Below are 23,878 nucleotides of genomic sequence, written 5' to 3'. Positions count from 1 at the left end.
TTTTCACAAACTAGGATGGCCAGCTAATAAGCAGCCTCTGGCGAGATGGCTACGCATGACTCTCTCTCAGGTGTTCACACAGGCTGATATTCCTGTCCCAAAGCACGGTGACAGAATATTCTACACGGTCTGTAGGACCATCGTGGGCATTCAGTCGTGGTGCCTCTGCTGAACAATTGTGCAAGGCTGCCACGTGGTCTTCTATCCACATTTTTCTTAGGTTTTATGCCTTTGATACTTTTGCCTCTCAGGATGTTTCCTTTGGGTGACTAGTTCTCTTTTCTGCTCAGGAGCGTCCCCACCATAGGGGAACTGCTTTTGGACATCCCCATGATATCCTTGTGGATCCCTATGGACCCTGAAGAAGAAATATAGTTATGGTAAACTTACCTAGATAACGGCTTTTCTTCAAGGATCATAGGGTCCACAGGGCACCCACCCCGACGCACCTGGCTTCACTGGGTGATTTTCTTTCGGTCACAGATTCCCTCATCTTCTGTAAGAGTATTTCTGGTGTACGATTGTTCTTCCTTCTCCTGCCTTTAGGCTTGTTAACTAAACTGAAGTCCTATGGCTAGGGGCAGGGTATATATGATGTAAAGCTGGCCACACATCTAAAGATTATCTGTCCAACCAGCCAACTAGTTGATTGGTTGGAATGAAAATCTGGTAACATATGGGAGTAACTGATGAATTTGCTCCTAAATGCCAGAAAACAGATGAAAATGGTCGGTCAGACAAGTTTGTTAAATGTTTGATCTAAACAATTTGTTCAAACAACAGTTTTTGTCCATTTTCTGGCGTTTGGGAGCAAATTGCTGATTGTCATTTGTTTTCATCTCTTATCAGATTTTCATTCCAACCAATCAACTAGTGGGCTGGTTGGACAGATAATCTTTTGATGTGTGGCCAGCTTAAGACCCAGGGCATTCTGGAAGCCAAAGCTTTAACTATTTGGTGCCTGGTCTTCCAACCATAATATCCCCATGGTATCCCTGTGAACCCTATGGACTTCAAAGAAAGGAGTTATCTAGATAAGTCTACCATAACTGTATATTTTGCACTGAATGACCAAATTTCTGAATGTTTTCACACTTTTAAGTATTATCCTCTAGCGCAGTGGTTCCCAAACTTGGTCCTCAGGACCCCATATAGGTCACGTTCTGCAGGTCACGTAACTGGTGCACAGGTGTATTCATTACTCACTGACACATTGTAAAAGATCCACAGGTGGAGCTAATTATTTCTCTTGTGATTCTGTAAGAAAACATGGAAAACATGCATTGTTTGGGGTCCTGAGGTCAGAGTTTGAGAACCTGTACTGTAGCCTAAGGACACCACCCGCAGAGCAGTACTGGGATGGCTGCAGATCTTGAGACAGACCATTCAGTAGCTGGACATCAGAACACCATTTATAACAGGGGTTCTCAATACCAGTCCTAAAGTACCACCAACAGGTCAGATTTTTGTGGATTTCTTTAATCATGCACAGGTGTTAATCTATTGTTCTGGGTCAGTAATTATACCACCTGCTTCCACAAACACAAAATATGACCTGTTGAGAAAACTTGAGGGTGTGAACTACTGATTAAGAGCATCAATTTTTTTATTTTTTTTTTTAAATCTTTTTTTGCAGGCAGGGAACTAGATAGATTTGGCACACGTGACTTGGTTACACTGCACAACAATGAACATGTTTCCGATGTGAAAATAGTTACTTCTAACTGATTTCAGCATGCAAAGAATGAATATGAAATTTAAAACTCTCAGTTAGCTCTGAGTTCCGAGATATAGCCCATTTATGACGATGTAGGGGTATGCCTAGTGAAGTGGGCAGAATGGAAAGAATCTTACCCGCAATCTGCATTCCGCGCAGAGGGGGCGGGCCTAATAACCCAATTAAATGAATCCGTTATTTGTCCCCTCCCCTATTCACATATATGCGATTCATGGGATTACCCACACAAAATAACTGTGGTGCACTGAGTGACAAGCATAGTGAGCCATTCCACCAAGACATTTCAGCAATGGAACAAAGATATCAGGGTAGGTGAATCACTACTGTTGGACAGTGACAAGAGATATTGAATACCTTTCCACTGGACCCAAACATATTGGCCAATCCAACATGGTTCCCTTTTGAAGATTTAATTTGGTTGCCCTCTCCAGTGTTACCATCATGAAGTCTGGCTACAGCTAGCGTGTGGATGATGGCACTGACAAGATCCGCAGCAATGACTGATCTTAGATGTAATATACTGCTACAATTATTTCTATATCTCAGACTCTAGATCAAAAGAAAGTATTTTTGAGCTAAATAATCAGTAGGGAGCAGCTCAATGAATGAGTACAATATAAAAGTAAATGAGCACTAAAAATAATTAGGTGGCACCTGAAAACAAATCTTATATAAAATGAATTGGTCTGTTTATCCGGTTATGCATTCAGACACCCCTGCACAGATTGGGATGAAACCAACACAAGGTGGTCTAGTTGGAGCCTGCCCAGGTTTTAGGGAAGGGGGGGAGGGGGGGGGGGGGGGGAGTTAGGGTCCCAGTCAGACCTCCCGTTGGTGTATGCTGGGCAGAACTTTGACCTGGATATCCTGTCCTGGGCATTCCACTGGATGGATTTGGATAACATCACATAAAACTTAACTTGAAGATTTAAACCCGGGCAACACTGGGTACTTCAGCCAGTATCAATATATACGCAGAAATAGGTTTATACAGTAGCCCTTAAGTAAATCTTTAGGAATAGTCACAAAACCGCACAGACCTCACCACTCAGCGGAGTGTTTAACTGTCTAGTTGGGCAATTTGAAAACAATCCACAATTACTTTATGTAATCAGTGGGTATTCTGCTCAGTCACTTGTGTATGATAGGTTTCAGAACGCCTCATAGCTCATGGAGTTAAACCAATTGCAAACACGTCTCAGTAATAAAAAACAAAGATGGAGGAAAATGTTAAATGAACCAAATTTTATTGTTTGATATTTTTCTTTTTCCACAACAAGCCAGACCGGCTTTTCAACTCTCTCCATTAATTTAAGTAGAAAAATGTTAAGGCCATTCTATACAGCAGCTCTGTATATTCAGAGCTGTCAGCTAATTGTGCAATACTGGATGTACTGGGAAACACTGGGCTAATATTGAATGTAAACACAGATACATTTTGTTACTCGACATGTCCCATTGTTCCAATGCTGAGAGAAAGCCGTCACTTTGTAATGGAGCAGCTTTGGTCAGAGATGTTTTCAGTAACAAAGGACTTTTGTCTGTTGTGAGCAATCATTAATAGAGATGGATGGGAGAACATGTTAAGAAGTTTCCATCCAGATTTCATTATGACGGTAGAAAGCACTACCAATAAAAATGGTTGAAAATGATTGTCAACTAGAGTGAACATAAAAGGCAGAAGCGTAACCTACAATGAAAGTGTATTTAGAGAAATGTAAGCCCACGTGACCAAATACATTTTCAGAGGGTTGTATTACTCCATGCCATCAGATTATCCAACAGGCCCAAATCCGTTCATACAGCCAATATAGCAAACATGTGCCATTTATACAGACAACCTAGTATTGGAATGCCACAGATCTGGGTTGTTAGAGACCCAACAATATATATACTGGTATATATTCAACATAGTACATTATATTTATTTCTCAAAATGTTGTTCATCTCCAATAAGCTTCCTCAGTCATGCGTGTTAGAATGCAAACCCCTAAACTAAAATAGGGGTTTGGTCATGGTTACTCTCCTCCATTCTGTTTTTGGTGGGTGATGACTAATCTCTATGAAGAGCCAATAATTCACCACACGAAGGCGCTCTGAAGTGGGGGAGAAATAAAGCAGAGTACAGACCGGGCATAACATGTCCTAGTTTCCCACCCATTTCTATTATCCTCTTCTGTAAAGCAGCCATGTCAGTCTGTCGCTCCACAGAAAGTTTAGCCTTTCTCCTGTCAAAATCAGAATGGAGCGAGACTGATATAAGCACACCTGTGTGCGCACGGCCCTAGTTTAGCCACAAAGTTAATATTTTACACATCTAGTCGAGGAGAACGCTTGAAAATCAATTTCAATGTCCCAGTACCCAGTTTGCTCTTTGAACAATACAATCTGCCACTCAAGCTGGCATTAAGATCTGATAACAGGCACCATTAATTTGCTGCCTTTGCAGACATGATAATAATAATAAAAAAAAGGAAACAGCTTAATGGTGCGATATTTCTTCTTGCTTTTACATCTATCGTCTACAAATGCTAGAGGCAGCCATTTTATAGCTATAGTCAATACTCCCGAGACTACAGTTTAGAGGCACCAGATTTCACTGCCACATAAATATTTGTCATGGAGAACCTCAGTGAAGTCACCTCCAATCTCTTAAAATCTGGTTCAGGGATTGTGATTTTGCTTCTTACCTGACAAATCCTTTTCTCAGAACTCGGGAGAGACATGGATATAGGAGGTGCTGGAGGAATCTGAGTACTAAATAGATAGAAGTGTGACAGCACAGGATCCTCCTCCCCTAGCCCACATGGATAAAAGAAAAATGGCTACCACCAGTTTGTGTAGGCAACAGGTTATTTATATATTTTTTTTTAAAGGGTCATAACACAATGCAGATATTTTTTTTTTGTTCAGAGCAAAAAAAAATAAAAAATATTCCACCCACAAGTAAAGGATATTTCATGCTGGCAGGTGACGTATCTAATAATGGTAAATACATTTAATCCAATCTACTTTATTTTACATTAGGAAATATTTTACATAAAAAAAATGGTCATGGTTAATTAGTTAGCAAACCAATGGTCAGCCTTTTTAATCGTGCAATTTTTGGTACACAGACCATGTGCTGGTTACAGTTATTTAAGGGACCAAAAGGCTTTTCATGTACAGACAATTTAGGCAACCTATGGCATTCCCAGCGTCAATCCAGAATATGCTGCCACCAACTAAGTTGCCGTATTAAATTAAGCAAAATGTAAGAATTAAGTAGTTATCCATATTTTTTTTATAATAATATTTTAAATAATATCATACAGTGATCCTAAAAGTTTTAAATACAGAAATGGGAAAACAGTTTGAAGAATTTCTAACAGATCATTAATGTAAATCCCCACGCTCTGAAGTGGCCCTGCGCCTACACACTGAAGATTCATCCCATAATGTGGCCGCATCCACTGTTTACCAATTCCCTACGAGCTAGTGACATAAGACGCATCCATGATGTCACCAGTTGCGAGTGACCCATAGGTCTCTGTTTTCATGAATATTGAATTTTGTTCACAAAATGTCAGCTTCCACTGTGACTAGGCCGGTGGAAGCAGAGCAGCCAATCAGTGCCCAACATACTGAATGAGGTGAACACATTACAAATTTCTTTAGGAGAGTTCTTCTTTATGACTAATAGATTCAGGCTGTTATTATTGCAGACATAATGTTGTTCCTGCACATTGTCCAAATTGTTGGCACTAAGTGGTAAACCAAAACGTAACCCCATCTTCTCTTCCTTTGGCTGTGCATACTTTTGTGCATTCACTGGGGTTAGAGAATGAAAAAAAAAAAAAAAAAAGATTTAAAAGCAAAAGTAAAGATCAACAGAGCAGCTTCCTTCCTCGTACTGCTCCGTCCTCTATAGACCATCGCGCCGACTCCATCTCATCCCTTTGGTAACGGTTGTGTGATGGTGCAAAAGCCTGAGATCAGGTACAGTCTGTGCTCAGGCCTCTAGGTTCTTCATCTACTGCCAGGTTTCCGGATATCGTCAGGTTTGTACCGTTCCTTTAAGATACCACATAGCTCCGAAACACACGCAACAGTCCTGCAAAATTAAATTTATCATGAAATCCAAGTATTGTGTGTGAGTTTCCCTCTGTGGGAGATGCACATTGCTACAGTGACATAGCAGACAGCGTGATTAAAAATAAATACATTAAATAAACATTCCTGATTTACTTTTCTTCAAACGCAGTCATGCAAAGGGATGTGTCAAATTTAACAATGTGTTGGATTGCATGGCCTCCAACATTACCTTAAATATGTTTTTTTTATTTCAAGCCCTATATGTAAAATCACCAGAGGCGGCCAATTACTTACATTATGCTTGGTTAGGACAGAGCTCTGCTGTACTTCTCTGCAGTACTGAATGCAAATACCAGGGTTGTTCAATAAGTAAGGTAACAGGACCTGTCATTACGTAAATTTATTCAACTCATACATATATGTACTGTATAATCAATATGGCCTTGGTACAGATTATTTTTTCCACAGAGTCCCCATACTTGTCTAAGTACTTATTCCAATGGTACACCAAGGAACCTATCCTGGCATAGAAGAAATCAGTGTCAAGCGCCTGAAGCCAGAACATGACGGCTTGTTGACCTTCACCTCCCACCCAGGTGCTTCTTCAATGGTCCAAACAGATGGAAATCACCTGGTGCCAGGTCAGGGCTGTAGGGAGGATGGTCCAGTACCTCCCAATGGTAGCGCCGTAACAACTCATGCCTGCAGATGGCTGGGTGTGGCCTGGTGTTATTGTGCAGCAATACAATGTCTGTTCGCAGCAACCCAGGTCATTTTCAGCAAATTGCCCTCCGTAACTGGCTCAGTGTGTCACAATAGTGGACAGCATTCACAGTATCTCCCTTTGTGAGGTAATCAACAAGAAGCACACCCTTGTGGTCCCAAGACACGGTCGCCATGACCTTCTGTGCTGATGGAGTGGTTTTGAATTTCTTTGAAGTTGGGGACGATGTGCGTTTCCATATCATGGAGGCTTGCTTTGTCTGTGTCACATGATGCACCCACGTTTCATCGCCTGTAACAATATGCTGCAGCAACTGCACTCGCTTATGGTAGCGCGCCAAGTGCACGAGAGACGATCCCATCCTATTGCTTCATTGAGTTGCTTCGGTAGCCAGCTTGAACACTTTCCCCTGTACCCCAGTTGCTCATGATCGATGTTGTGCACAGGACCCACTCAGACGTTTAGTACATCAGCAAAATCACTAACTCGAATGTGTCTATCCTCCTGAATCAGACCTCCAATGTGGCACCAATTGTCATCTGTGGTGGATGTGCTTAACCGGCCAGATTGCTGCTCATCTTGATCGTCTGTCCTGCCATTATCAGAGGCAGTGCACCAAGCCCAAGCCTGTCTCCATGACATGACGTTATCACCGTACACCTCAACAAGTAGGTGATGAATATCATCTACTGATGTGCCCTTTAGATGCAGAAATCTGATCACACTACGAACCTCAATGTCTGACCATGTTTCCGCCAGCCCCACCATCTTACAACGGATGTTGGTACAGTACGACTAATATGAGGTGCAGTCTAATGGCCATGAGGGGAAGCAGTGGTCTACCTACTCTGGCCTAGCAGGAAATTAGAATGAAATAGAGAATATTACAGACTGGGGAGGTCTTGTTACCTTACTTATTGAACCACCCACGTTTATACACAACACTCTATTACAGAGTAACGGAAACCGCAAAGTACAAAAACACAAATAACTGTTTATTAAAAACACAAAAAGTTTTGAAAAATGCAATATATTATATATAATGATGTTCATGAAGAAAAGCATCGGAAGTGTTAAAAAAAAATAAAACATCAACTCAGTGCTAGTAAACACACGACTGAGCCGTTAAGCCAATTAAACAGTTTGCCGAGACGATGCTTAATTCCTTTCACACTTCATACCTTCAGCACCTTATCCAGCTGCTGTTTACTGAGACTTTCTCCAAACTCCTGGCTCAGCCGTGCCTGGATTATGTTCCTACGCAGTCTGTGTCCCTTGGAGAAGAGTTCCAGTAGCGCCTGCCTCTCCTATGGCACAGGGATGCAGACTGAACTCAGCAATTATTCACTTTAACCAGCAGGGGGCAATGTAGCTTATTATCTCTTACATTTCACAGGTTATGATAATAATGATACACAATGGGGATGGATAATGTCATATGAGGTACTATTACCTTGTCATAATTGTCCCCACAAGTCCACAATGCGAACACTTTCTGTTCCTCAGGCGTTGCAGTGCTCTGGGGAGGAAACTAGCACAGAAAACAGGTCAGTAGTTCAATCTGGACCACTTCAGAAATAGCCTCACATAACCAAAGGCAATTTCACCAGTAAGACACAAACACTGAAAACACCCAGAGTCACTCTAAATACGAAACCAATTGCACCAGACTGGCAATTTTCAGCATTAGAATCAATAAAGGGTCCACTAACCGTAACACACAGGCTGAACCAAAATGAAACATTCATTTTCACCTCCCCCCCCAATTCTATTAAAGACAGCAGAAGCCCCGTTCCCATTTTTAGTTCAGTCTTCTCATGGGATGAGACGAAGGCACAAAAAAGCTGCGTGCAGTAATCAGTTTCGGTTCAGTCGATGGTGTCACCTGTGTATGGATTCACCAATCCGCACTGAGTGTTTTTGCAGAGCAGGTTTGGCAAATTGTCAGTCACACTGTTGTGTTACAGAACCACCTAACAAGACAATCTGCTGCAAAGGGGTGTAAGGGCATGTTAGACATTGCTAGCAAAGTATACATACTAGTTTTATTTCATACATATTATTTAGTTCATTAATAAACAGACTTTGATTTATATAAAAATGTCAAATACTGGATTAACAGGTTCTTTAAAGAAGGATGAGGAGTCCTCATCTACCTCGCGATCGTCCTTCGCCATTTCAGGGTCTATCACGGCAATCTCAAGTAACTTCACTTTTGATATGACTCATATGTACTGTTGTCTTGTGTACCTAATTTGTATGCTAGGTGTAGTGTTTCTCTGCATCTCCAGGAAGGTGGAAATTCAAGATTTTAATTCAAATTAACCTCTTCTTTGCAAGGGCTACCATCAAGCGTATTAGTACCTTTCATCTATGAAAGTAAAGGAATAACGGGACTGTCAAAACAGAAAGATAAAAGTAATAGAAGACAATGACTGGTGATCTTTTAGTGAATATTTGTGTCACTGACCTAACTGAAGGCTCAAAGTGGCCTGGTTTATAAATACATGTGAACAGGTACATTGCTGGCAGGAGAAGTAATTGCATTCATACAAAGAGAACCACACATTCCTATACTGCAATGAGCCTGAAGTTTGTCTTTTTTTTATACTGGCTTGTATCCATTTTACATAATAGTTCTACTTAGAGAATATACAACCCATTTCCATTCAGCAAATAATGTGGCCGGTCTGCTCATATACACAGTGTAATATGTAGACCAAGCTACAGCTGGTATGGGTTTATGGACGGCCGTAGATAGCACAATGGGTTATTACCATATGACTGGTAAACAGTCACTTTTCCCCCTATTTTTGTGCAGTAGATGGCTGGTAACAGGATAGCAGCTTGCACTCCGTTACACATACTCATAGGAAATAGAATGTAAAACATCTGTAGTTCTGCCAAGGTATAGATTCATATTGCACAGACAACCATATTCCTTACATATATTCTCAAATGCCTTAAGTCAGGCCTGGTCAACCTGTGGCTCTCCAGCTGTTGTGAAACTACAAGTCCCAGCATGCCTTACCAGCAGATCTGTGGGAGGGGATGCTGGGATTTGTAGTTTCACAACAGCTGGAGAACCGCAGGTTGGCCAGGCTTGCCTTAATGCACGTTTATCCTAGATAAAGATAGTCGCAGCCTCCAATAGGATATTGGATTTGGGCTCGTAATCAAAAGTCCCGCTTTTCGCCCTGTTCAATTCCAAAGGACGCGAAAACGGGCCCGGCGAAACTCTAACAGGCGATAAGTGCAGTCAGATTTGGGGAAATCAGCCTGACACCCCCCAAAAGATGCACTGCCATGGGGGTTCCCTATGTAACTCCCCGAATAGCCCTGCTGAAGGTATTTGGGGTACTTAAATTATGTCAATAGCTGCTATTTAGCATCTTTGCGTAAATGGTGTAGAATAGCATTTAGCAACTTTTTTTTGGCAAAAATAAGTAGTCCCATCAAATTTATGGTACTTGAAAATGGGTGCAAGCATATATAAAAATCGCTAAAGTGAAACATTAAAAAGCACCAAAATCGCACCTTCAGCAAGCCCCTGCAATTAAAAAACCACCTCCCATATACATGCAGACCCCCCCAAGGCTATTTCGCTAGTTTTTTAATTTGTACCCCCACTTTGAACTTTTTAGCCCACATTTTCTAAGTATTTTTTTGAGGTGTCCTTTGTGGTTTTTCTGCGGTTTTTGATGCAGGTCGTGTCAAGGTGGGGGGTGTCCAATGGGTGCAGGGTGGTTGCCGCAAGTTTGCACCCCAAAACCCCAATTCTGCACTTTTTTCTGCCGGTTAATCACTGGCGAATCTTTTCCGCTGGTTACAAGGCGCAAACTTTTCGCACAGGGGAAAAGTCAGACAAATTGAATACGGGATAAGTGGAATCTCTCCAAATTGAATACGGCCCTGAGTAGCAAAATGGACAATAAAGTAATATACTTGCTTAGCGTCACAAATCCAGATTAACAATTCACCTACATATAGGACTATCCTGGACTTATTACTTTTGGAAAAGTTACTAATAAGTAATAATTTCCCTCTGAAGTCATTCACTTGGGACATTACACTGCCTACTGCTGTTCATGTGGAAAGTATTGCAGTGTTCTTGCTGGCAGAGTCCATGATTGTTTATTTATGGGGTTATATAAAGCTTCCCTTGCAAACCTTCTAAAAGAAATGAGGGACTCCTCTGTCTGGGGAAGACAAAGTACAATTGCTCTATACTCCTTCAGGCTTTTGTGCAAGTTGAAGCAACACTACCAGGGTGAGCGATGCTGCAGAATAGCTTGGGTCCTAGGCATTGAGTCACATGCTGAGTACACACTTGAGCGACTGGCAATCGTGGCGATATCCAGGGACCCCCTAGACATCGCATCATTGCTGCTACACATTACAGCGATGTAATGAATGAATGAAGGACAGAACGATCACTCGTTTCGTCCTTCATTAATATGCACGGCGCCGCATGTGATATCGTTTGGTTGGCCATGCATCACGGCCGACACAGTATGCAATGGTGGGAGCGCGCAAATCGGGCATACACACTGAGCAATATGCGCTCCAGTGTGTACCCATCTTTACACTTGTACGTCTTACAAGGATGAGGGATTACACATAAAACGTTACGGCGGGGTTATCCCTAAACCTTACCTCAGTAGTCAGCTACAACATTTCCCAAATCAGGTAGAAGAGAAATGAGGTAGCACTCTAATTGGTTACACTCGCATGTCATACAATGCTGGACCCTCAGGGTGCTGGGACTTGTGAAGAGAATGAAGATACTTGTGTGCACAGATCCTTAAACTTTATACACACACAGAACAGCAACACATTTCGCTATAGCACCAATTAAGGGCCGTATTCAATTTGGAGCGAAAAGCCGTTTTCGCGTGTTTTAGGCAAAAACCAGTTGCCGATGATGTCATTTTCACCTGTTTTGATTTTACTCTGTATTCAATTTGAAAGACTTTCCGCCTAGGCAGAAAGTCAATGCAATGTATGAATAACAGGCAAAAAAAAGTGCAGAATTGGGGTTTTGGGGTGCAACGTTGTGGGAACCCCTATGCAGCCTTCAGACAGTCCCCCAACGGTAAACTGTGTCAAAAATTTTTTAACACAGACTTAAGGACACCCCAAAAAAAATCACTTTGAATTTGGAGGCGAAAAACAAAATGTTGGGGGACAAAGTTAAAAACTAGCGAACTTGACTCTGGGGGGGTCCCCAAGGATGCCCCATATGTTTTTTTCATTGCAGGTGCTTGCGGAAGCTGGATTTTTCACGATTTTTTCAACTTTAAAAAATGCTGAGCCCCATTTTCAAGTACCCCAAATTTGCTGGGATAAGTTATTTTCAGCAAAAAACCCCCTCCAGAATACTACTCTTCACCACTTATACAAAAACGCTATTTAGCAGCTATTGAGCCCGTTTATAAACACCAAATACCTATAGCAAACTAAATCGGGGGGTATCATAGCTAACCCCCATGTCAGAGCATCTTTTGGGGGGGTGTCAGGCTGATTTTCCCAAATCTGACAGTACTTTTAAATTGAATACAGCGAAACTCGGGCACTCCGCCTGCAAAACAGGCAAAAAGTCCGGGAGGCGAAAAAGTATCGCGGCTCGCCTCAAATTGAATAAGGGCCTAAGAGTCATCAAGATAAATTCAGGAAGGTGGAAGTAGTGACAGCATACCCTGAGTACGAGAGCTTCAAAATGAACACTCCATCTGCCCTTTACAGCATGACAGACACTACTTTTTTAAGTTGCTTAACATAAGTTCAACTATTCACAAACAGAACACACAGCAAATGATGTACAACACTATACAAGTATTGAAAGAAAGGTGCAGAGGGATCATCACAGATCTGGCTGCAAAGCCAACTGTAGGCATCAGGCAAGTGCAAACATCCGTAGATCTACCCACAACAGGCCTAAGGGAAGTCATCCCCCAGCGGACTCATAGAACTGTAAGTGAAAAAACAAGAGATATGGTAAGAACTTACCTTTGTTATCTCTGTTTCTACGAAGTCCATAGGGTCCACAGGGTGACCTTGGGGGTATAGCTGGATCCTGGATCCTCGGGCACCACGGAGTTAAAGCTTTTAGCTGCTCCCAGGATGCACTTGGGTCCAACCTCCCCTATACCCCGCCCCCGAGCCACAGGCACCTCAGTTGGTAAGCAGCCCAGGCCGGAGGAGGAGACGAAACAGAGAGAAGGAAGACTGGAACACACAAGAACCATACTCACAGAAATGGGAGACGGAAAACCGGTGACCAGTCACAGAGCCCTTATGAAGCCAGGTGCGTCAGGGCGGGTGCCCTGTGGACCCTATGGACTTCGTAGAAACAGAGATAACAAAGGTAAGTTCTTACCATATCTCTTGTTTTCTACTTCAGGGTCCATAGGGGTCCACAGGGTGACCTTGGGGATGTCCCAAAGCAGTCCAACTAAGGGCGGGGACGCTCCTGTGCTGATAGGAGAACCCGGCGCCCAAAGGATGCATCCTGAGAGGCAAAGGTGTCAAACGCATAGAACCTCAAAAAGGTCTGAATGGAAGACCAGGTGGCCGCCTTACAGAGCTGAACAGCAGAGGCGCCACGGCTAGCAGCCCAAGAAGGGCCCACGGACCGAGTGGAATGAGCCTTAACAGAGGCTGGAACAGCTAAACCCTCCTGCATATAAGCCTCAATAATAACAGAACGAAGCCAACGGGCTAGAGTCTGTTTGTTGGCAGGCCAACCCCTCTTGTGAAAACCAAAGAGGATAAACAAAGAATCCGACTTCCTCACAGAACTAGTCCGGTCCACATAAACCTGGAGTGCCCTTACAACGTCTAAGGAAGTCTCCCCAGCCGAAAGATCAGGTGACTGAAAGGCTGGTACAACAATTTCCTGATTAATGTGGAACCTGGAAACCACCTTAGGCAGGAAATCAGGACGAGTGCGAAGCACCGCTCTGTCCTGATGAAAAATCAGAAAAGGGGGACGACAAGAAAGCGCCCCCAAATCTGAAACCCTCCTGGCAGAAGCAATTGCCAAGAGGAAAACAGTTTTAAAAGTTAGCCACTTGAGCTCCACTGACTCCAAGGGCTCAAAAGGAGGACCCTGTAAGGCCCTAAGAACCACCGCCAAATCCCACGGGGCCACAGGTGGCACAAAGGGAGGCTGGATTCTCAAAACACCCTGGAAAAAGGTGTGTACGTCCGGCATAGCAGCGATCCTGCGCTGGAACCACACCGACAGACCAGACACGTGTACCTTCAGTGAAGAAAGACGTAATCCTAAGTCCAAACCGGACTGAAGGAAAGCCAGAATACGCGAAACTCGGAACACCTGGGGATCATAGTTTCTGGCCTCGCACCACTGAAAGTAAGTGTGCCACACTCTGTGATAGATCCTCGCGGAAGTAGGCTTGCGCGCCCTCAGCATGGTGGTAATAACGGAGCTAGAAAAGCCCCGAGACCTCAGGACGGCTGTCTCAAGAGCCACGCCGTCAAAGATAGTCGACCCAGATCCGGGTGAAGACAGGGCCCCTGAGACAACAGGTCCCGCCGTTGAGGTAGGAGGTACGGAGCGTCGATGGACAGGCTCCGCAGATCGGAGTACCACGGCCTTCTGGGCCACGCTGGGGCCACCAGGATCAGCGTGCCTCCGTCCTGTTTGAACTTGCGCAGGACCCGAGGCAGCAGAGATATCGGAGGGAACAAGTAAGCCAGTTGAAACAGCCATTTCACCGACAGCGCGTCTATCAGACTTGCGCCTGCGTCCCTTGTCCTTGACCCGTACACAGGCAGCTTGTGATTGTAACGGGACGCCATCAGGTCCAGCTCTGGCAGCCCCCACTTGTCCACGAGTAGTTGGAATACCTCTGGATGAAGCGACCATTCCCCGGGATGCACATCGTAACGGCTGAGGAAGTCTGCCTCCCAATTGAGGACTCCTGGGATGAAAACTGCCGAGAGAGCTGGAAGATAGCGCTCCGCCCAAGCCAGGACGCGGGACACCTCCGACATCGCAGCTCGACTGCGAGTCCCTCCCTGGTGATTGATGTACGCCACCGTGGTGGCGTTGTCTGACTGCACCTGAACGGCCCTTCCGTGAAGAGCGGTGCCGGACGACTGCAGGGCTCTGTATACTGCCCGCAGTTCCAGGATGTTGATGGGAAGAATCGCTTCCTCCGCCGACCAACGACCCTGAAGTGACAAGGAGCCTGTCACCGCCCCCCAACCCCGGAGACTGGCATCTGTCGTGAGCAGAACCCATTCCGGGATCCAAAAGGGGCGCCCCTCCAGGAGATGCGCTGTCTGCAGCCACCAGGCTAGGGACAGACGCACCTCCGAGGACAACACCAGCATCTGAGAGCGGATCCTGTGTGGCAATCCGTTCCATTCTGAAAGAATCAGCCCCTGCAGGGGCCTGGAATGGAACTGGGCAAACTCCACCATGTCGAATGCCGACACCATGGACCCCAAAACTCTCATCGCTGAGTGCACCGACACTCTGCCACTGCTCAGACAACTGTGAATCCGCAGCTGTAAGGAGGAGACCTTCTCTGGAGTCAGAAAAATCCGTTGCTGACGAGAGTCCAGCAGGGCCCCCAAATGAACCATCCGTTGTGATGGGATGAGGGAGGATTTCTTCCAGTTGATCAACCAGCCGTGCGCCTGTAGACAAGCGACCGTCAGGTGGAGATGCTGGATCAGTACCTCCGGGGAGCTTGCCAGCAAGAGGAGGTCGTCTAGATACGGTAGCAACCGTATCCCCTGGCTCCGAAGGTGAGCCGCCATGACCGCCATCACCTTGGTAAATACCCTTGGTGCCGTGGAGAGACCAAAGGGTAGAGCCCTGAATTGGTAGTGGTTGTGGAGAATAGCAAACCGCAGAAACCTTTGGTGCGATGTTGCTATAGGCACATGGAGGTAGGCGTCCTGGATATCCAGGGAGACCATATAATCCCCCGGTTCCATCGCCAGTATGATGGAACGCAAAGTTTCCATCCTGAATTTGGGAACCCTGAGAAACCTGTTCAGGGACTTCAAATTGAGGATGGGGCGATGAGAGCCATTGGGTTTCTGCACCAGAAACAGCGTAGAGTAATACCCCATCCCACGTTGAGACTGTGGTACGGTTATAATGACCCCCGCCGTCAGCAAGGCCTCTATGGCTTCCTGAACCTGCAAGGCCTTGGTTTTGTCCTGAGAAGGACTTGTGCAAAAAAACTGGCAAGGCGGCCTGTGCCGAAAAGACAGGGCGTACCCCTGGGAGACCACTTCTCGCACCCAGGCATCCGTGGTGGTATTGTGCCAGCACTGGGCGAATTGAAGAAGTCGGCCTCCCACTCTGGGGTCCCCCAGAGGGAGGCCCGTCCCATCACGCAGAAGGCTTATCTTCTGGCTTGGAAGAAGGGCGCCTAGCACTCCAGGCTTGCTTCTTTGGCTTTGTGGCGGTCTTGGGTGCGGACTGCCTCGGGAAGGACTGACCCTTTGCCTTGCCCTGAACCCGAAAGGAACGAAACGCCGAGCTCCGGACCTTAGCAGGTGTAGTAGCTGAAGGGAGGAAGGCTGACTTGGATTTTGCCAGGGTATCTACTATTTTGTCCAGGTCCGGACCAAATAGTAATTCCACATTAAAAGGTAAGGCCTCCAAGCCTTTCTTTGAATCCGCGTCTGCTCTCCAAGACCGCAACCACAAGGATCTACGAGCATACACTGCTGCCGCCGAAACCCTAGAGGTCAACAGGCTAGCATCCAAAGATGCTTCTCCAATGTAGGAGGCGGCATCTCTCATCTGTCCTAACAACGCCCCCTGGACGTCCGGAGATTCATCCGTAAACGTGTCCTCCAAGGCGTTGGCCCACCCCTCAATGGCCTTGGCCACCCAGGAGATGGCCATGGACGGCCGGGCTACAGCCCCTGAGAGAGAATAAATAGACTTTAGACAAGTCTCCACCTTCCTGTCCGTAGGATCCTTCAGCGAGGATATAGACGGCAATGGCAAAGTAGCACTCCTGATGAGGCGTGTTACATGGGAATCGACTGCAGGCGGAGTTTCCCATTTCTTACAATGCGCTTCCGGGAATGGATAATTGGACGCCAAGCGTTTCTGTGGCAGGAAACGCTTACTGGGCGTCTGCCAGGCCACCGCCATGTGATCAGTCAACTGATCAGACAAGGGGAACGCTGTAGAAGTAACCTTAGCTTTTTTAAAACTAGGATACCTTGACTTGGGAGCGGGTGCCTCATCCTCAATCAGAAGAATAGCCCGCACCGCCTTAACCAGAGCCCGCACATTGATGGAAGACTTAGTGTCTACCTCCTGGACTGAGGCATCTGAGGCTGAGTCATCCTGTACCTCACCATCATCCGAGAACCCCTCAGAATCCGAAAGATGCGCAGCCTGTGCCATGACTGAGCGTTTAGACGCCCTGGAGGGCACGTCACTGCGCAACATCGACTGAAAAGCCGAAGATGCTGCCGCCAAATCTTGGACAGTGTGGGAAAGCGCATCCACCCAGGGTGGAGGAGCTGTCACAGGAGCCTGAAACGGCACCACAGCCGGCTGTGCCACAGGGGTGGACTGAATATACATTGGCAACCCCGCATAGGGACCAACAGGCTGAGACCCCGGGGGAGTCTGCAATAATTGTGGGACACCCGGGGAATGGGGGATGGCAGGCTGGGGCAACGCCCTAGTAGGGGCGGCAGTCGGGACCGACAGACGGTCCGCGATGGACACCAGCACCTGGGAAAACATCGCCCATGGTGGCTCCTGCGAAATGGGAGGTTTAGACGTACCAGGGACCGCCTGGCACCGTCCGCACAGGCCGTCCTGTGACAAATCCTCCCTATCCACTCCTGCAGAACAGCGCCTGCAGGAGAACAATGCTGGAGCCCCGGAGTGCTCAATCTCCTCCTCAGACATGACTTAGGAAGAAAACGTGCGCACTCACCAATGTGCTGAACAACAGCCCACAATATGGTACTGTGTAGCACACAACTGTATGTGACGGACCTCACAAATACGTGATCTATATAGGTGAGGTCAGTAGAAACACCCTTCCCCCGCACACCTGTAGGGCTTGTAGGAGAAGGAAAGGGATAGGTACAGGCTGACAGTAAGTAGAAAAAAGACACAGACAGGCAGCACTAGCAAAAGTCACATACCATGCAGGAAGATATACTCACTGCACCTTTCCACTACAATCAACCTCCCAGATTCAGTGTCTGGGAGGGCTATAGTGCTGTGTACACTGTCCTTCTGCAGGGGAGAGGTACACAGGGGGACCGGTCCGCGTGCTCCCTGAGAGTATCCACGCTGCCAGTAAGAAAATGGCCGCTGGAGACCTCAGAGGAGGAGTGGCCGAGTATCTGCAGCTCAGCGACGCCAGACTCCGAGCTGAAAGGCGCGCTGAGCTGAGGGGAGGAGCCGCTAGACAGGGAAGGCTTCCTCCCCTGGCTAGCATATTAACCCCCGGGTTGCCGGCATCCCGCTTGCCGCGATATTAACCCTGGTGGTCTAGTGGTCTGGCGGGGTATGCCTCCGCTGGAGGGGGGGCCCGCCGCCACCGCTAGCGCCCCCGGTCTGTCCCCTAGACCGGGGGCATGGGACTGCATTTACAAGGAACCCGCGCACCGCCGCTAATCAGCGGTGCGCGGCTTACCTGATCTCCCCGGCGTCTTCCGGCAGCAGTCCCGGGGGAAGCCAGAGTCCGGCTAGTACAGACTGTGGCTTCCCCCGCCGCGATCCCCAGTTCAGTGCTGGCGTCGCGGCGCCAGCAGGGAGAAGGAGCGGCAGCGTGGGCGTCTGTACAGACAGCCCAGCGCTGCTGCTCTAGAGAAAAAACTAATAGTAAAAAATAAATAAATTTAACTAAGTTCAATAAAAAATTAAAAGCTTTAGGGGGCTGCTCCTGCAGCCCACCCCGCAGGGTGACCCGACTCCGGCCGGGCACCATCTAAAACTGAGGTGCCTGTGGCTCGGGGGCGGGGTATAGGGGAGGTTGGACCCAAGTGCATCCTGGGAGCAGCTAAAAGCTTTAACTCCGTGGTGCCCGAGGATCCAGGATCCAGCTATACCCCCAAGGTCACCCTGTGGACCCCTATGGACCCTGAAGTAGAAACAACCAAATATACTTACAGGCACCATGATCTGCTTACAACCAGAGTTTAGAACCGTTTCCTGCAGCATTTTGTCAGAGATGCCACTAAATAGAAGATGTCCAGGAGGAAGGCTGGCTAAATGAAGATTAAATAAACGTTTCAGTTCTCTCATGGTCAACACATATTGTTTCTTAAATGTTGAAACCACAAACTCTTTCAGTTCTTTTGCAACAGGTTCCTGGTCTCCTTTACTACTGGGGCCGTTCATTGACTCCCCCGAGTTTTCTTCTAGATGGACACCATTAACAATCCCATTGTTCAGACTGTCATACGTAGATGTGTCCATGCTTTCCTCGTCACTCATTGGCTCCTCTTTAATGTGGATGTCAGCCACGACTGTTGTGCTGGAAGCCTTCTTGCTCAGCTCTTTCTTCCTCTGCAAGTCCTTCTCCAGCCGTGCCTGGTTCTCCTTGGCTTTAGTTCTGGCATTGTTCAACACTTGGTCCCCAGGGATTACCACAGATGAGGCTGCTGAAGGATACAAAGTAAATGTCACAATGACCATACTTATAGAAGAGCAGATAGGTTTCCACACAATAGTATAGAGCAAAGTGATTGCAATCCTTTTCACAGTCACACCAAAATTAATGGCTTTCTGTAATTTATAAGTTTTACTTTTATATCTACGGTGCATTAGTGATCGCATAGCGCAGAGCGCCAGTGGAGGAACACACTCCAATGCAGACTTCCTCCATTTAAAATTTATGCCATCAACCTACAGTGCTGCTCTTTCCCTCTCTAAACAGTCCTATTTCAAGAACCTCATCTTCTTCCAGTTCTCTATCCCGGCAACTCTTCGCCACTGCCTCCTCTGCCCCCTCACTCATCACACCCCCTTCTCACTCTCTGCCCATGACTTTGCCACCCACTTCACATTGAAATTGAATCCATACGCCAGGACATCACATCCCACCAGACCCTCACCACCCCATCCACTTCTTCTCCAGCCTTCCTAAGCCCATCCTCCCCCATCCATTTTGCTAACTCTGACTTCATTCTGCCTCATATCTAGAGATAAAAGTCATGGCCCTAATCCAGTACCCCCCCTCACCTAACTCCTTATCCCCCCATATCCCTTCCCGCCTCCTCCACTCCCCTCTTCTGATGCCTGTTCTCAACTTTTCAATCTCTCCCTCTCATCAGGAACTGTCCCCTCTGCATTTAAACATGCCCTCGTTTCCCTCATTCCTATAAAAACCACCCTTGACCCTGACACACTCTAATTACCGCCCCATCTCTCTCCTCCCCTTTACCTCCAAACTCCTTGAGCGGATTGTCTACAACCGCCTTACCACCTTTCTTTCCTCCCGCTCCCTGCTCCACCCATTTCAGTCTGGCTTCCGTCTTCTCCACTCCACAGAAACAGCCCTCACTAAAGTCAGCAATGACCTCCTTGCTGCCAAATCCAAGGGGCGAATACTCCATCCTCAGTCTCTTTGACCTCTCTGCTGCTATTGACACTGTGGACCACCCTCTCCTGCAAAAAAACTTAATTCCCACGGTGCGTGATACTGCCCTCTCCTGGCTGTCCACCTACCTGTCTGACTGTTCTTTCACAGTCTCCTTACATAACTCCACTTCTCCCCTACACTCCACTTCCTCTATCAATAGGTTTTGTTCTTGGTCCTTTCATATTCTTCCTTTATACATCATCTTTAGGTGATCTCATCAGTTCTATTGGTCTCCAATATAATCTCTGTGCTGACGACACTCAGATCTACCACTCCTCCCCTAACCTCTTACCCTCCATCTGCACTCGAATCTGTCTCTGCCATTTCCTTTTGGATGTCCCAGCGCTTTCTTAAACGTAACATGTCTAAAGGTCGGTACACACTGTACAGATCTATCTGCAGATCAAGTGATGGTCGTTCATATATATACTGAACAGCCATCATCTGTGGCTGGCCGCGGATCCCGACGGCCTGGGGGCGTGTACTGTCCCCCTTCCCACGGCCTCTGCTGCATGTGTATGGTAGTTCGGCAGACCGCCATTACACACTGGCCGTTGGACAGATATATCTGCAGGTACAGATCTGCCATTGGCTGTGCAGCACAACCTACATGATATGTGTGAGAATGACGTTCACAGACATACGCTGGCACACACTGGTCGACGGCCATCCGATATATTGGCCGACCAATTGATCAGCCAATATATCTGCCACTGTGTACCCAGCATAAGACTGAGGTGATTATCTTCTCACCCTCCTGAATTACCTCACCTTCCACAATTTCAATATCACCTCTAACTCGCAAATGAGCTGTCTTTGGAGTTATTCTTGACTCTTCCCTCTCCTTCAAACCACACATCCAGTATCTTTCGCAGTTCTGCCGTTTCCAACTCAAATATCTCCAGGATCAGACCCTCATCCACACTAGTCATATCCTGACTGGACTATTGTGACCTCCTCTTATCTGGCCTCCCTGACTCACCTCTCTCCACTCCAATCTGTCCTCAATGCTGCTGCTCGGCTTATCTTCCACTCCAAATGTCTTACATCTGCCACCCCTCTCCAACAAGCCCTACACTGGCTCCCCTTCCCCTTCAGAACCAAATCAAACTCCTCTTACTTACAAAATCCTGACCCAATCCTCTCCCATTTACATCTTAGGCCTTACCTCCCTTTACACTGACACCCACCCACATCGCTCCACAAATTTATGCTGCCTCTCCTGCCAACTGATTACCTCCTCCCATTCTCGCTCCCAAAACATTGCCCATGCTGCTCCTTTCCTCTGGAACTCTCTATCTCTCCAACTCTTTATAAAACTTCAAATGGGCTCCCAAGACCCATTTCTTTATCAAAGCCTTCCATCCCTCATCCTAATCCACTGTTCCATGCTCTTTGCTCACGGTCTCTCCCCTCTGAGGTTATTATCGCATATATGGCCAAACACGAAAGGCCACTCAGATTTGTCCCCAATATTGCTACTGCATGGCACTACAAGCCTCAGTATGGTAGCACCTCTTACTATATTTAATTTAGGGTGTGCCGTCAAAGTACTCCCCCCCCCCCCCCCCTTTTCTGTATTTGCATATATAAAATACATTTGGAGGTTAAGACTACTTCTGCCGGATACTAGAACCCCCTCTCATCTGCCCTAAGGTGATTTTAATCAGAACAGGTCGACATCACGGTCTACAAATAAGTGGGTTTTATTATGGCAAGTCCTTGATAAATTGATATAATGCATTATATTAATAATGTTAGGGACCCATCTGATGGAGTTCACCTTGACATGGTGGATGGGCTCACGTTAGGCCAAACATGCTCATTTATACTTCATGTTAATTGTAGAGTTTATCATAATTGTTTTGACTATTCGTAGTCCTTAGGGGGAAATTCTTAGCCATGGTAATTTACTGCAGGCTAATTGATCGCAGAGGGCTATTCAATTAGCCCCACTTAATGGGATTTCTTTTCGGGTCTCATGAGACCGGAAAAGAAATCCACGATAACTCTGCTGTTATTGTGTTATAAGAGCCAGTTGACGCACGTATCCATGAACTTTTCATGGATTCAGTGTATTAATCAGTGTTAACGCTCGTTAACACGTTCATTTAAGGGGCGTTAACACAGGTATCGGGGGGGAATGGAGCCTAAGCGAATAACCTCGGGCGATAAAGCCCGAGGCTACTTCCCTTTTTAACCCCCGATATTTTATCGGGGCTAGTTGAATCTCCCCCATAGAATGTGCAGTTGTATTTTATTTTTCTTCCTGCAAAGCCTAAATAATAGTTAATAAAGCAGGATTACTATCTGTAAATCAAATCCTCAAATAAGCTTGAGCATATCCTCTTAGTTGGCTGAGAGCAGGACAAAAATGCTAACACAGGAAAACAATATAATCACAACTTGCAGGATCAGCACTCACTACTAATTCTGTGTGTACACGCGATCATACACGTAGCTACACATACTTAACTAATACATTTATTTATTTTTTCCAATATATGTTTATTATTTTTATCAAAACAAATAAACAGTACATCAGAATGCAGAATAAAGATCACACACAACATAGACTGATCATTCAAATATACTCAAAACATAGTAATCGTAACCAAAAGTTGGTAACTAGTCCAATGAGAAAAACTATATATAAAAAAAAATATATATAATAAAAAATAAAAGATTAAGATATAGGTAAACATAAAAATAAATAAACAACTTAATTAGAGACAAACAGAGAAGGGAAGGGGTTGGGACAAAAGGGGAGGGAAAAGTGTGGGGAGGTGGGGGGGAGGAGTTAGATGCCTCAAAATACAAATAGAGTTGTTAATTAAATCCTGTCCTCAACCAGATCTACCATTAGAACTCCATCAGTGGAGAAGTGATCAAGATCATGCCACAGACGTCAGATATGTTCCAGAAGATTTAAAGTTCAGCCATGGATGCCAAGTAGAGATGAACTCTTGACTCCTTTCTGGGGTCACTCGGAGGTCCTCCATAGACATGTACATGTCTATTCGGGCAAACCACTCTTTAAGAGTGGGGGGGGGAAGTAGACCGCCAGTGGACTGGGATAACAGCTTTCGCAGCACTGTTGAGGAACTTTAAGAGGGATTTTTTATATGTTGCTGGAGAACCATGGTATAGATTAAGAAGCCAGAAAGAAGGATCAGAGGGTGTCTCCGAGCCCACAATCGACTTGGTGATAGATATTACTTGTTCCCAGAAGGGGCGTAGAAGCCTACATTCCCACCAAATGTGTAGTGGAGAGCCAATTTCCTCATTGCACCTCCAGCATCTGTCGGACACCCCAGGAAACATCTTAGCCAGGGTAATGGGGCACCTATACCAGCGTGATAGAACCTTAAATTGTGTTTCAATTACAGAGTAGCTAACAGAACTAACAAATGTATTCTGGAAAATTCTGTTCCAATCAAAGTCCGTTAAGTCCAGCTGTAAGTCACGTTCCCAGTCTTTAACATATTTAGGGAGAGCAGAGTACATGTGCTCAATCAGAAGTCCGTATCCTCTCGAGAGGGAATGTGCCGGGCGTAAAGGTGCCAAGCACATGTCCTCAAAGAGAGTCAGGGGTCTGACAGAAGCAGCACGTAATTCCCCGGACTGTACGAAATGCTTTAATTGTAGGTATCTCCAAATCTCAGATGGGGGGAGGTCCCATTTAGTCTGCAATACAGAAAAAGAAGACACACCCCCCTCCTCCAC

General features: G+C 46.1%; 1 protein-coding gene across 3 annotated transcripts in view; it reads right to left on the bottom strand.

Moving 5' to 3' along the window:
* Nucleotides 1-4,731: 4,731 nt before the first annotated feature.
* Nucleotides 4,732-23,878, bottom strand: part of POLR3E (RNA polymerase III subunit E) — a 62,244-nt gene continuing 43,097 nt past the window's right edge. The window contains exons 18-21 of one of the 3 annotated variants that reach the window (XM_088451943.1): nt 18,679-19,172; nt 7,990-8,067; nt 7,718-7,843; nt 4,732-5,831 (exon numbers count right to left, since the gene is read on the bottom strand). In XM_088451943.1, the coding sequence (XP_088308069.1) occupies nt 5,775-5,831; nt 7,718-7,843; nt 7,990-8,067; nt 18,679-19,172 (755 nt within the window). In that variant the 3' untranslated portion in view covers nt 4,732-5,774. Of the gene's footprint in view, nt 5,832-7,717; nt 7,844-7,989; nt 8,068-9,617; nt 12,508-18,678; nt 19,173-23,878 lie in introns of those variants that run through there. The other 2 variants (XM_088451944.1, XM_088451945.1) reach the window with 2 other exon arrangements.

This window comes from Taudactylus pleione, unplaced genomic scaffold (genome assembly GCF_031769625.1).
Source record: "Taudactylus pleione unplaced genomic scaffold, aTauple2 ptg000032l, whole genome shotgun sequence".
Lineage (NCBI taxonomy): Eukaryota > Metazoa > Chordata > Amphibia > Anura > Myobatrachidae > Taudactylus > Taudactylus pleione.
This window is presented reverse-complemented; position numbering and strand designations above follow the sequence as displayed.